General features: G+C 39.2%; 1 protein-coding gene across 2 annotated transcripts in view; it reads left to right on the top strand.

The window, feature by feature from the left end:
• The window catches only part of DGKQ (diacylglycerol kinase theta), an 89,237-nt gene extending 76,830 nt beyond the window's left edge, over positions 1-12,407 (top strand). Inside the window, exons 20-23 of one of the 2 annotated variants that reach the window (XM_054652814.2) lie at positions 725-871; positions 2,036-2,147; positions 3,535-3,687; positions 4,803-12,407. In XM_054652814.2, the coding sequence (XP_054508789.2) occupies positions 725-871; positions 2,036-2,147; positions 3,535-3,687; positions 4,803-4,973 (583 nt within the window). In that variant the 3' untranslated portion in view covers positions 4,974-12,407. The remainder of the gene's footprint in view (positions 1-724; positions 872-2,035; positions 2,148-3,534; positions 3,688-4,802) is intronic. The other variant, XR_013180180.1, reaches the window with a different exon arrangement.
• The last annotated feature ends 412 nt before the right edge of the window (positions 12,408-12,819 follow it).

Here is a 12,819-nt window from a genome sequence, read left to right as displayed (position 1 = left end):
AACAACAACCATGTACTAGTAGAGTAAAATAATTAAAATTTATGCTTTTTATTTAAAGGTTGCCCTAAAGGCCATGTATCCAAAGGTTTCCATTATAGAAGAAAGTAGTCTGTATGTTTGACCATCTTTTGTTTATGTTATTCTTAAAATATTTTGCCATTTCTAGGGATGCTATAAAAATCTTCCTCATCTTTTTTATACTAAAATTAGAGATGTTAAAGTTCTGTCACAAGTTGAGATTACTAAACCTGTTTTAAGATTCTGAAGCTAAATATATTTCAAATTAATTAGGAATGTATAAAGCAAAGATTTTCAATTTTTTTTTTGCCATAAGTATTGTAGCATTGCTTGAGAAAACAATTTAAAATTGGTCATGATGACCTCTAAGTCTTAGTCAAAAATGTAATCTTCCAGCCCAGGAGTTTACATTTCAAAGAGGCATTGTATTCAGGCAATGCTTCAAGAAGGGACCATTTTTCTGTAACAAAATTTCACAATCTGCACATGCCTCAACAGCAGAATCATCCCTTAAGTAAAGGTATGCAGAGTAGCAGTTCATGGTTTGTGCTTTGTTTTTATGCAGTAAAGCTAGAAGAATTTGAAATGGATTTAAATTGAAAAAGTCTTTAAATATACCTGCTAGAGGACAATAGTGGTATACATACAGGGAAGAGTGCTATGCTTTGCCTTACCTTTTAGTTACAAGATCCTTGTCTGCTCCTAGGTTTCACAACAAGGGAGTTTATGTGAAGGTTGGGTTGCAGAAGATAAGCCACACTAGAAACCTGCACAAGGATATAAAGCTGCAAGTGGACCAGCACGAGGTGGAGTTACCAAGTATAGAAGGACTCATCTTTATTAATATACCCAGGTAAAAAGAAGAGGAAGGATCCGTTGTGGGCATGCTGGACTGTGTGTGTAGAATTGCTGCTCAGTATTTGAGCATCAAATGCCAAATGGCTAGGTAACAGGATCAATGACAATCAACCTGCACACACTTTCTGACATGCTGGGGACTGGGTACCTAAACAGTTCCTGCAGTGAAGGCCAGGATTTCACTGTAAGACACTGCCCAGGTCCTACAGGCAACTGGTCAGTATATACATGAAGTGTGTGATGCTACCTGGGTAGCCATGGAAGACCACAGTTCAGATACCTTTACAGGTCTGTGAGTGCTTCCTTGACACCTGCAGGGAGCTAGAGTAACTGTTGTGTAATTCCACAGGAGATCTGGCTTCCTTAGATGTGATGTTGATTGAGGTAGGTTTTTTATTTGCACAAAATCAGCAGGTAATTAATCCTGCTATTATTTTTTCAAGTACTGTCTTGTCTTAAACAACCTGTATCTCTTTGGGTTTCAGTCTGAAAATGTTTTATTCAAATACTCCTTTTTACATGTACACAAATACACATTGCACATGAGAGCTGTGGAGAAGAAAAGATCCCAATTAAGTGATAAGTAGTTCATGTGCCAAAACAATAAGCAAGTGATTTGAGTGGGGAGGGTCAGTACTGCACAAAAAGCAGATGGTTTAAATTGTCAGAAGCATTTCAAGGGACTGAAGTGCAGGAATATCTGCCTAACTACAGGTGCTTTTGGCCAGGTACAAGAATGAAATCTTGATAATTGTTTTAGCTTTAGTTTCTCTTCAGTAACTTCTGTGAATGTTGTCAAGACCATTAAGAGCTATGTTAAGTTCTTTAGTCTTGAAAATTAAGGGTTAGTTTAGCTGTAACCTGTATTTCCCAGCAATCTAAAACTCTACAGAGTTACCTTCTTCCTATTTACACCTTTGCTTTCCAACTGAAACTATTTACTTCGCTCCTTTTACTACTAAAAGATCTGATAAAAATTCTTCCAGATTTTAGAAAAAGAGCTCCTGCTTTTACAATGCAGGAAAACTGCTCCCTCCAGCTGGTGGGGGAGCAGAGCGTGTAGCTTTTGAAGGCTATGAAACCAGCCACCTTTAGCAGGGCACGAGGGAGCATGCCTGGGGGCACAGCACAGGTGGTCACAGGTGTGCTCTCCACACAGCTGGGGCTCTGGGGCCGACCTCTGGGGCTCTGAGAGTGACAACCGCTTTGAGAAGCCTCGCATCGATGACGGCCTGCTGGAGGTGGTTGGTGTGACTGGCGTCGTGCACATGGTGAGTTGGCATCCCAGTCAGCTCAGGAGAAACATGCATTTTATGGGACAGGCTTATTTCTGTGACAAGCAGCGCATTCCAAGTGCAATTATGCCTCTTTGTTAAGGTTGGGTAAGAAGAAGTAATAGGAATTGAGAACTTGTTAAAAATCCATGGGGATTTTTATGCTTCGTGACTTAACTAGACTTTGAACCAAGTAGAGAAACATACATATGTGCATATATATATATTATGCAATGTATGTGTATATATAAAATACAAATATATGTCTGTATTATGGAATGCACTGGCTTTCTCGTAACAGGTATCATGGTGTCCAAATGCAATGGTCCATGGGATGAAAACAAGATTTTATTCTAATATTACAAAAACATGCACCCTTCACCTAGTGTATTTGCGAAAAGTCTTGTTGTACCTCATTACAATCACAGTGGAGATTCCATCAAGACAGGTTGCTTTATAATTATCTGCGACAGGCTTTCCAACACATATCACTGAGAATATGATACTTATGCTCTTGATTTGAATGCTACATCAAGCAGGTGGTATGCTGTTCCTGAAAAGAATTTTATGACTCAACTTATGGAATTCTTTTTTAATTCTTTCATGTATTACATATTTTTACAATGGTTTGCTATTAGTAATGCACTCCTGTGGGATGGTAGGTTATTTTTGTCTTCATATCTTACCACTGTTTAAAGAAATCTGCTGCTGAAGAAGTATATGTGGTCAGGTAACTAGAGATAACTAATCCATAAAACTGCCAAAAATGGAAACGTGGGTGCTTAAATTTTGTGGAGCTCAATCTTTAGTGTTGGTCAGCTTTATTTTGTAATTTAGATCTTCTAAAATACACTAAAGAGTTGTTTTGGTAGGGATCCTTAAATCTTTTGTGAAAGTAGAAGCAGCTTTGGAGTATAAATGTTAACAAACCTGTGCTTTGGATTTGTGATATTAAGGTTTTTACTCCCACATTTGGAGTTGAGTTTGGAAGAACTCTCTCTGATTAATAAACTGCTTTTAGACTTTGGAATTTCACATGTGCCAAAGTCTGTGTGTATAATTAGGTGTTTTTAGAAGTATTCACTGTGTTATGGAGGGGGTATCCAAAGCAAACAAGACCTTTGTGAGTGTATGCTCCTTGGCCAACCTTTGTATACAAACAGCTTTGCTTTGGGAGTTGTTTTGCCTCCTGCAGCCTGCAGGGGAGTTCTCCTTCCTGGACTTGCTGAAATAATTAATAATTAGTTTTGCCTAAGCAGTTTTTTAGCTGAAACTTAAAATGTCAGGTGAGAATAAAATAATATCCACCCAGTTTAATTGCAGCTAGTATTTGTACTTCTTGTTACTTGGGGTGATTGATATCCTGGCTTTTACTCCCTAACAGGGTCAAGTCCAAGGTGGTTTTCGATCAGGAATCCGCATAGCTCAAGGCTCGTATTTCCGTGTAACGCTCCTAAAGCCAATTCCAGTTCAAGTTGATGGAGAGCCCTGGATTCAGGCCCCTGGCCAGATTATAATTTCTGCTGCAGGACCAAAGGTACTGGGTGTGGGTTTCTCTTAGCAATTTGACTTTGTTCCTGCACTGGATCTTACAGTATTATCTTGCTTGTCTGTGTTCTCATGCTGAACCCTAAAGGAGCTGCTTAGCACTACGTGGTAACTGACACGACAATTTCTAAGAAAAAAAATTTCTAAAGAGCACAGTTTGAAGGCTCTCTCCAGTGGCTCAGATGAGGCTCATGTTTAAAAAAATAGTCCCTGAGCTTTGTCCTAGTGATCCAATTTTTCCTCTGTATTGAGATCTGCAGGTAGTGTTGCTTTTCTTGAAGCAGGGCAGGTATAAAGGCCATGGTAGTAGTGCAGTGTGCGAGGTAGGAATCAGTCTGCTGGAGAAGGGAAGGTCTGTTAGACAGCAGTAGCAAAGGAGAAAAATTAATAAGAGAGGAGCAAGGCCTGTGAAAAAGACTTGGGTAATCAGTGTCTGTTTTTTTCTTGATTATCTCAATGTGTACATAAAAGACAGCATCAGCTCCCTAAGAATTTAACTTCTCTATTGACTTTGAAATTGTGAAATAAACATTTTGCAGTAGGTGACTGTGGTACACACCAGTCTGCACATTTGCTTGCTACCTTAGGGATGCCTTTTCAACTCACAGACATATGCTGCTGTAGGCAAGCTCAAAGGATATGTAGCTATACTGGGAGGGGTACCAGAACCATTGCCTTGCTGAGAAGTGAAAGAGAGGGTCATACTTCAAAGTTTCAGAATATGTTAAAACTTTGTTCTTTTCATGAGATGAAGTGGAAGGGTAATGGAAAGTGAGAGAGAGAGCAAACCTAACTTGTACTTTAGTGAGAATCATTTTTTCTTCTTCTACCAGGTTACTGACTAGTTATCTCTATATATGGGTATATATACGTATGTGTGTACAGGAATATATATGCACACACGTTCATATATATAATGTGCATATGTTTATGTAAAAAAAGCAGTAAATCCTATAGCTTTACAAGGATAGGTGCACCAGATAGTTGTGTAGTCATAAAAAAAAGTTTTTCAGCTTTTTACTTGGTTGTTAGTTCGTTGCCTTAGATCAGCTAATTGATGACTACAGCTATTTTAATACCTTCCTTTAAATTTTTCAATTTTAGGTCCATATGTTGAAAAAATCCAAGCAGAAGCAGAAAAAAACTGGAAGCCTGAAAGAGATGAAGGTGGATAGCACATCAGTCTCTGAAGGAGGACGCAAAGGGGAGACCTGTGTTCATTCCTATGGTAGATACCACCCTGGCCCAGGAAAACCGAGTGCAGACAAGTCGTGAAGAGTGTTGCCTATGAGCGTGCCTTTCATTACATTTTGATAGTACTGGGTTCTTCTTTGTCTTTCAAAGATAGTACCTCATTGTCACAAATAACTATTATGTACCACTTGTCTCATCTGAAATGTTTACTTGGGGTTGCTTTTCTGTAAGCTGTTTCCCAGCCAAACAGATTCCAAGATGCTGAGATTTCTGCATTTGCCTTCACAAAAAAATCCTTCCCTCCTCCCAGTTCATTCTTAAAGAAAATCATTCCATAGATAATTTTTTTAATTGTTCTATAACTGAAAATGTGTTCCTTTAAATTAATGCTCACAATAGCATCTTAACCAAAAAAAGGCAAAAGCATGAGCTGCTGAGAGCTCCTTAGATCAGTCCAAATAGCACAGTAAAAAGGTATGAAACAGTACAAGTGTAAAGAGAAAAACACAAAACACATGAGAGATTATTTCTGTAAAAGGATCCCAGTGCACTGGGAAGAGAGAAAGTACTAGAACAGTTGAGTCAAAATATTTCAGAGCATTTACTTCAACAGTATTTGGACAGCATGAATGAAGGGGAAACAGCCTGTAGAGCAATTTTTCAATTGTAGCTTAGTTTCTTGTTATTCAGCCAAAGCCAGTTTTAAAAGGCATTTGAATTTCATCAGCTACAACTCTCAAAATAAAAAGGAACAAGAATACCAAGGCAATAGTATTTTATACCAATTCTTTTTTATCACTGAAACCATTAACTTTGACACCAGACTCTTCTGTCTTGACTTTACTTGTGTTGTTTCATTTTCATTAATTTGGACTGTTACATAACAGCAAGCTCAAGAATCATCATTAATTAGGTTAAAAGAAGTATCACTTAGTGTTCAATTAAGTAAATCAGCACAGTCATATATTAGAGCTGAACTGGTGTGCAACATAGCTTTACTGAGGAGCCTTAGCATCTAGGCTTCAAATAACTGGGAATGCGAGAGTCATCATGAAAATTCACTTACCTCGCTAAGCTTCTCAAGTCTTTGAGGGTGTTACTAGGTGTGGGCCCAGGGACACACTGACTGTCTTTTCTCACTTGGATAAGTGTGTGCTCTTCAGAGGCTGTTTCTTCATCAGTTCCTGTGAGGTGAAGATCACCTCTCTGTGTTTACCCATCTGCTGAAGCTGTGGCAATCCAGTACTTTTACAGCTTTGTGCTGGAGCAGCCACACACCTGCCATACACCATCCAGATCTGCTATCCATGGCTATAGTCATGTTGTTCCTCACTCACATCTCTGCTGTCTCATCTCACTGTGGTTCCCCAGGAACTGAACCTTTCACTGTTGGTCAACATCATACACAAAGGGCTCTGAGCCACTTGTGGGCAGGGGGTGGGGCCTGCAAGATTTTGCCACTTCTGTGCATCTGCTGCTTGGAGCTGCTTAAGCCGTGTTGGCTAGAGCCTACTTAGCCATATGGTGGGCTTACCTGTCCTCTGTTGCACAGTAATAACTATTTCAGCTGTGGGTGGCATGAATTCATCACTTGAGTGTTAGCCTTTAGAGTATACCTCTTGCCAGTCTGTCTAGGAAAACATCTCTAGCTGCTTTGGGGGACTTAAGTCTAACTTTGAAATACACAAAAGCTGTTTTGAGATGGAGCCAGTTATATGCTGATGCAGTTCTTGCTGGGTCTCGTTGATGAGTCTGTACTCCTAGCACCGTGACAGCTTCAGCAACAGCTGACCATTACATGTGCTTTCTGCTTTCTGGTCGTGCTACAACAAGGGTGTGAATGTCATCTATAGCAACAGAATGATGCAGCTAAAGCTAGAAAGAGAGACAAAACAGCTTTGGAAAAAAGGCAGATGCCTGCAGCTTCTCCTTTCAATCTAGGGATTCCTTCTCAGTTTTCTGGTAGAGATGGAATTGGAGGAACAACTTCTGTTTTCAGTGAAACCTTTTCTTAATTGTTTAAATTCTTAATTTTTATTTGGGGATGTTCTTCAGGTCCCACAGTGTGGACTAAAACTTTGCTTTCATTCAACATGAAAACTGGACTCCTGCTGTGAAGGGAATAGTTTGGATAGTACAGAGCTAAAAGCCTTGTCTTCTTGATCATTAAACACAGGGTTGTCTTCTTTAGAACCTGGGCATGAGGGGTCAGCTGGACCTCTTCTGGCATCCTGGTACCAGCATTACAAGTAGGGAGGACCAAGTATTGTATTTCAGGATGTGCACTGTCTGAATGAAGCTCACAAATTAGAGAGGAAATCTGGAACAGGCTGCTGCTTCATAATTGTCCAGAAAGAGAGAGAAACTGCTTGGTATCCTTGGGACAGCAGAAAGAATGCATGGTCTGCTTTCCAGCTGCTGACTCAGTAATGGAAGCTGGGCTTTTTGTTACAGAAAACGTGCATAAATTTTAAGATTTCTGGTACTGACTGTCTTCTGCAGCCCAAATAAATAAGGCTGTCTTACTATTTTTCCAGGCATATATAATCCTGCATCATGTATCTGACAGTGTTCAAGTTCTTGGCTTGTTAAGGACCTGTCTGTCTCTCCTTTTGCTCTGTATCTGTTATCTGAAATAACATGAAACTCACAAGTCACAATATTTTAATCAGAGGGCCCCTTGCTGTGGCATATTCCTTGTGACGATTTCCCATCCCTGGAACTCTGTAAAAGCCTGTTTTGGGATGGCATCATGGTAGCAAGGTGACTCTGAAGTATGAGTGTAATCTCTTCCTAGCTTCCAGAGGGCGTCCTGGTAGAGGACAAGAAGGCTTTGAGTTTTGTTCCCTTTTCTTTTTTTCCCAGAAACCAACTGCCATGTATTTGAGTAGATAAGTGCCACACTGGAATGAAAACATAGCTTAAGAAAAACACTTGGTATAGCCTCTGTGCATCAAAAATGATGCTTAATGTGTTTTGATGGCAAAACAGATTCAGTTGAGACAGGAAACTTCCTGTAAAGCTTTTAAAAGGAGAAACTCGCTCATTAACCCCTCTATTAAGATGTTCTAGTTTCAGGTTCTGTAAAGGCCATTATATCAAGAATATGTGTATGTGTGTGTGTATTTTTTTCTCACATTTTCATTGCATATGGTGTCTGAGAAGGCCTAGTATTTTCTTCCATGGTATGCAAGGCCTGCATGAAGGGAGGGGGTAAACTCTTCACAGTTAATATGAAACATTTAGACATAGCCTTTCCACTGAAGATAACAATGCAGTATAATTTATGTGACAGTGGGCAGATAGATGATTCTCCACACTGACTGTTTTAGTAGTATTGTGAGAGAGCCTAGTGGTCACATGGCCAAGTACTTCAAATAGTGCAGCAACATAAGTGTAGGGGAAGAGGCTCAGTTCTGTCAAGACAGGTGTTAAATAACATCAGGGACACTGGACTAGGAGCTGTAACTGTGGACAGTGAAGAGATGCAGGCTCTTTGCTATCCGGAGCACACTCCTTCATCCTCTCTCCACTGCCTTTTTACCTTGCCTATAAACCATGGCAGGCACTAACAGCACAATTAGCATCTCTCCTGCTGAGGTACACTCTCCTGACCTTTTACTAGTGTCCTACTTAGGCATTGCCAGCACTGGGAAGAGAAAGGTCCTAAAAACCCTGGTTCCTTTCAGATACCACAATGTTGCAGAGTAGTGCAGGTGGTCAGTTGGTTAAAATCTATTTTGATGGATAAACACATTACCTCTGCCTTGAATTAGTAGAACTAAAATTCAAAAGCTCATCCCTGAGATACGGGTGCTACTTCAGAAAATTTGCTGCTTTTTTCCCCCCATGGCTTTTACCCTTGATTTGTACAGTTTAAATTGCTGGTGTTTTCACTGCATTGAGTTTTAGATGAAAGAGTTATTTTGCCAAAAACCTTTTGTTTATGTATGTGTACATACATGTGTGTACATACCTGTGTGTACATACATGTGCACACACCCTTTAAGACTACGCCTTATTGTATTTCCTTCCACAGTGCCTAATTATACAGCTTTTGCCCTGTTACATTCTGATAGCACTCACTTGTGGAGCTTCCTTTCACCAGTTTTGGACATCAGGCAGGACTTGTACTTTCCAACACGACATGATGGCAATATAGTGAAAGCACAACCATGTTTAGAGTACAGTTTCTGCATTTATGCAGTTTGAGCTCTGCTTGCTCTTTCTAGATTTAGTCAAGTATCTGTGTGTCTAAAACCAGTGGCAATGGCTATTGTAGCATTTTAAGAACTAGGAAGAAGCTGTCACTGCAAGACTTACCTAAGGAACAAAACTAAATGAACTGTTATAGACAATTGTTGTTAATCCTCATGGTTACCCTCTTACAAATATTGTATTGATTTAATGTCTTTAGAGCAAATATTGTACTTGATCTGAATGTCAGCTGTTTCAAATTGCTCAGCATTTATGCATGCATGTGATTTTGTAACAGTCTGTTGTCATATAAATGTCATTATCAAATGAAACCTCTTTTTGTGGGAGGAGAAGGTAAGAGGAGCTGTTGTGACACTTAAAAAGGGCTTACGTTGAAGACACAACAGATTTGTTGCATATGTATTTAATAATGTACTGACTGTAGGTATGCTCTGTCTTGCACAGTCTCCAGTCCATATTCCAGCACCAGTACTGGGGGCTCATCAGACTTTTGCACTGGCAGTAGATACTTTTTCAGTCTGCACCCCATAAGTCTTCCTTACCACCTTCAAAGTGACTGTACATCTTCCTGTTTCTGCCAGGCTGCCCTCCTGCCCTTTGGACCTAGTTCTGTACCAAAACTGGTAATGAAGGTATGAGCATGTGCTGGTGAATGTGTGTGGAGAGTCGGGGAATGGAGTTCCTGCTCTGAAGGCTGCTCTGTCAGTTTGGCTTAGACTATTCTTTAATTTCTACTTCAGCTTCTACTTTAGCCATTTAACAGCTGTGCAGCAAAGATTTGGCAACTACTGAATTGCCTTGGATTCACCGGTGACAACGTTGCCTCATTTTCAGGCTTCAATTTTATATGCATCAGAATATGTATAACTTCATTATACTTTTTGCACTTAACAGAAAATACAGGTTAGATAGGCTTAGAGTGTGGCAAAATTGCAATGTTTGTACTTTTTTTGTAAATATGGGGATGATTCTACAGACAAAAAGATGCACTTTCAGATAACAATGAGAACAAGTTTGTAGAATACAATTGTTTAGGAGTTTCTCCAGCTGCAGTGTTCCTGATCCCCATCTATGTCTAACACTGTGTTCTCCTTGAAAGCCTGCTTGGGGATAGAGATGGCTTCTCACATTGCAGAATGTATTTATAGCTGACTGACTGAACGTTTGTGTATGTTTTTGAGCAAATTTGCTGCTATTCTAAGTTTTCGGTTTTACTAGACTGCTTCTATAATGCGTAAAATAATGCTCAAGTTTTATTTATAATGTCAACACTTACTGATTTGACACTTAGTTTCAGGAGACATCCATCCCAAAGCCTTCATTCCTTTTGCTATTTAATATTTTTGTTTTGTTGTGGTTTCTTTTTTAGCAGTGTAGGCATTGTATGTGTGGAGTGCAGTGAAATGAATGCAAATTATTAACCTTAACCTGCAGTTAGAGTGGCAGTTTCAATGTTTACAGGACAGAGACTATTGATTGTAAACCCATACATGTCCACTGAAAGGGTGCACTCTGTGTGTTTGGGAAGCACTGTTTCTGCTTACCGTGGTAATTAATGGAATAGTTGCCTTCTGGTTTTAGAGTCCTGGTTATGTTGCTTTGGAGAGATTTCGGTGTGGGTTATGGCTTCTCTGCCATAGACTCACAGGACAGAATTTGTACTGATACAAGTGTGTTATATTGAACATGTTTTCTGAAAGAGTGACTTTATTTTTTGTGAAGATAATTTATGAAAAGGTTTTATAGCAGATCAGTGCTGAAAAAGTTGAAGTCTTGAAATAAATGTTTGTAGATATTAAAGATCTATCCCAAAACAAAGTATTTTTTAATAGGGCAGTGTTACTGGTGTTGTTATCCCTCTGAGCTCTCCTGGCAGCATACCCATTTACCATATCACTCTGCACTGGTCAAGTGTGTTATTTTGGGGACAACCTGATTTCAGAAGATATGGCTTCATTTATATTGTGCATATGCCCTATTACACCTCTGGCAGCAACTCCCCATATAAACATCAGCCATACAAGGCAGAGCTTCTCCCCATACAGATCACTGCAGGTTGAAGAGCAGAGAGCCTGCCCTTGTGCTTGACTGCAGAAAGGTTGTAAGTCTGGTGACTGCCTGGCACTTACAGTCTCTCTCACCATCACAGAGTGTGCCACACAAGCTCTTTTGCTTTCTGAAGGCAGGCAGGCAGGCACAAATCAAGAGTGCCCGAGTCAAACTGCTAATACCTTGTCTCACCATGGCATCCATTTCTTAGTGCTGCTTATCTTGCCAAACTGGGTAGCAAGAGGTGCTTGAAGTATTATTGAGTATTTATTGTGTAATTTTTGGGTGCTTATAAAGCCTTCACTGCTATTTTAAAGCAAAATTTGGGGATCTGTAACATAGCAATAGCTGTATAACTCTAGCATTCCAAACATGCCCAAAGCAAGTTATCCTTGTGATAGTTTAGTTAGCAATGGTGTAGCTAGCAGCAATCAGTATCTTAAAGCTACAAGTTCTGAATATTGGAAGACAACATCTCTGTTTTGAATGCAAAGCATTAGAGTTTGTAATTCACTATAGATTTCAGCGTCTTTCCTAGTTTAAAATGACTTAATTCTTCTCAAACTATAACTTAACTATTGCTTAAATAACTGTTTTTCACTTCTGGTTATTTAAATCATCTAATTTACACAGTTGTATGAATGCTGTTTTATTACCAAGATACTCTTAAGGTGTCTCATAGCATTTCTTGTGAATGTTCTAATACATCAGTAATAAATAATCCTGACCCAATAAACTAATCTAAGCTGACAAGTTATTGTCTAGTGCTTATTCTTTGTGCACCCGCCTAATTCTCAGAAAAAAAAAAACAGCCTAAGTATAAGCATTAAAGTGGTTGAAAACAGTTTCCACACTGTGCCTCAAACCAGTAATGTGTTATCACACATTTACTTGTGGATTGGTCTCAAAAACTAGCTTTTAATGATGTAACTTGTTTCTCAATGTCTGCCTTGCAAATGAGACACATCACTATATTGTGGTAACTTGTCTACAAAAAACATACCTAGTGTACTAATAGATTTTTTTTAAAAATTTATAAAATATGGACTTTTCTCTTTTATTTAAACATCTGTTCATCCTTGGGTTCTGTTCTTAGAACAATTCTGTGTATATTTTGCAATACATGTTTTGTGTTTGACTGTACATTTTGCACCAATATGAAATATTGTATTCTAAGTATTATTTACAAACTCCAGAGATCTGTAACTAGAATTCGCTGTGAACAAATACAACCTCTCTTCTACCCTGGATGCTTGTGGAGTAGTTATGCTTTAAAAATAGCGGAATACACTTCTGCAGAAACAAGCATACTTTATCTCAGCTGGGCACTGCTTATAGGAATTTTGTAGCCTTGCTGTTTGAGATTGGGTCATGCCCTGTGAAAGGATGGCTGCGTTCTAACAGTGTGATTTCAAGTGTTTTCATTTGTGAGACAACATCTAAGTTTGATCCCTGCAACATTCAAGCACCTCTAGAACCTTTATTTCTGTGGTTAGCACTGTAATTGGTAAAGTCTATGTGATAGCACCAGTTTACTTTAATGCACACAGTTTACTTTAATGGTGATCCAGATTTTCCAAGGTATTTTCGTACAATTCCTTGTTCTGTTTGCCCTTCTCTAGAAACACATGACCTGGTTTTCAGGCCGTGGGTAACAAGC

Source organism: Agelaius phoeniceus, chromosome Z (genome assembly GCF_051311805.1).
Source record: "Agelaius phoeniceus isolate bAgePho1 chromosome Z, bAgePho1.hap1, whole genome shotgun sequence".
Taxonomy (NCBI): Eukaryota; Metazoa; Chordata; class Aves; order Passeriformes; family Icteridae; genus Agelaius; species Agelaius phoeniceus.
This window is presented reverse-complemented; position numbering and strand designations above follow the sequence as displayed.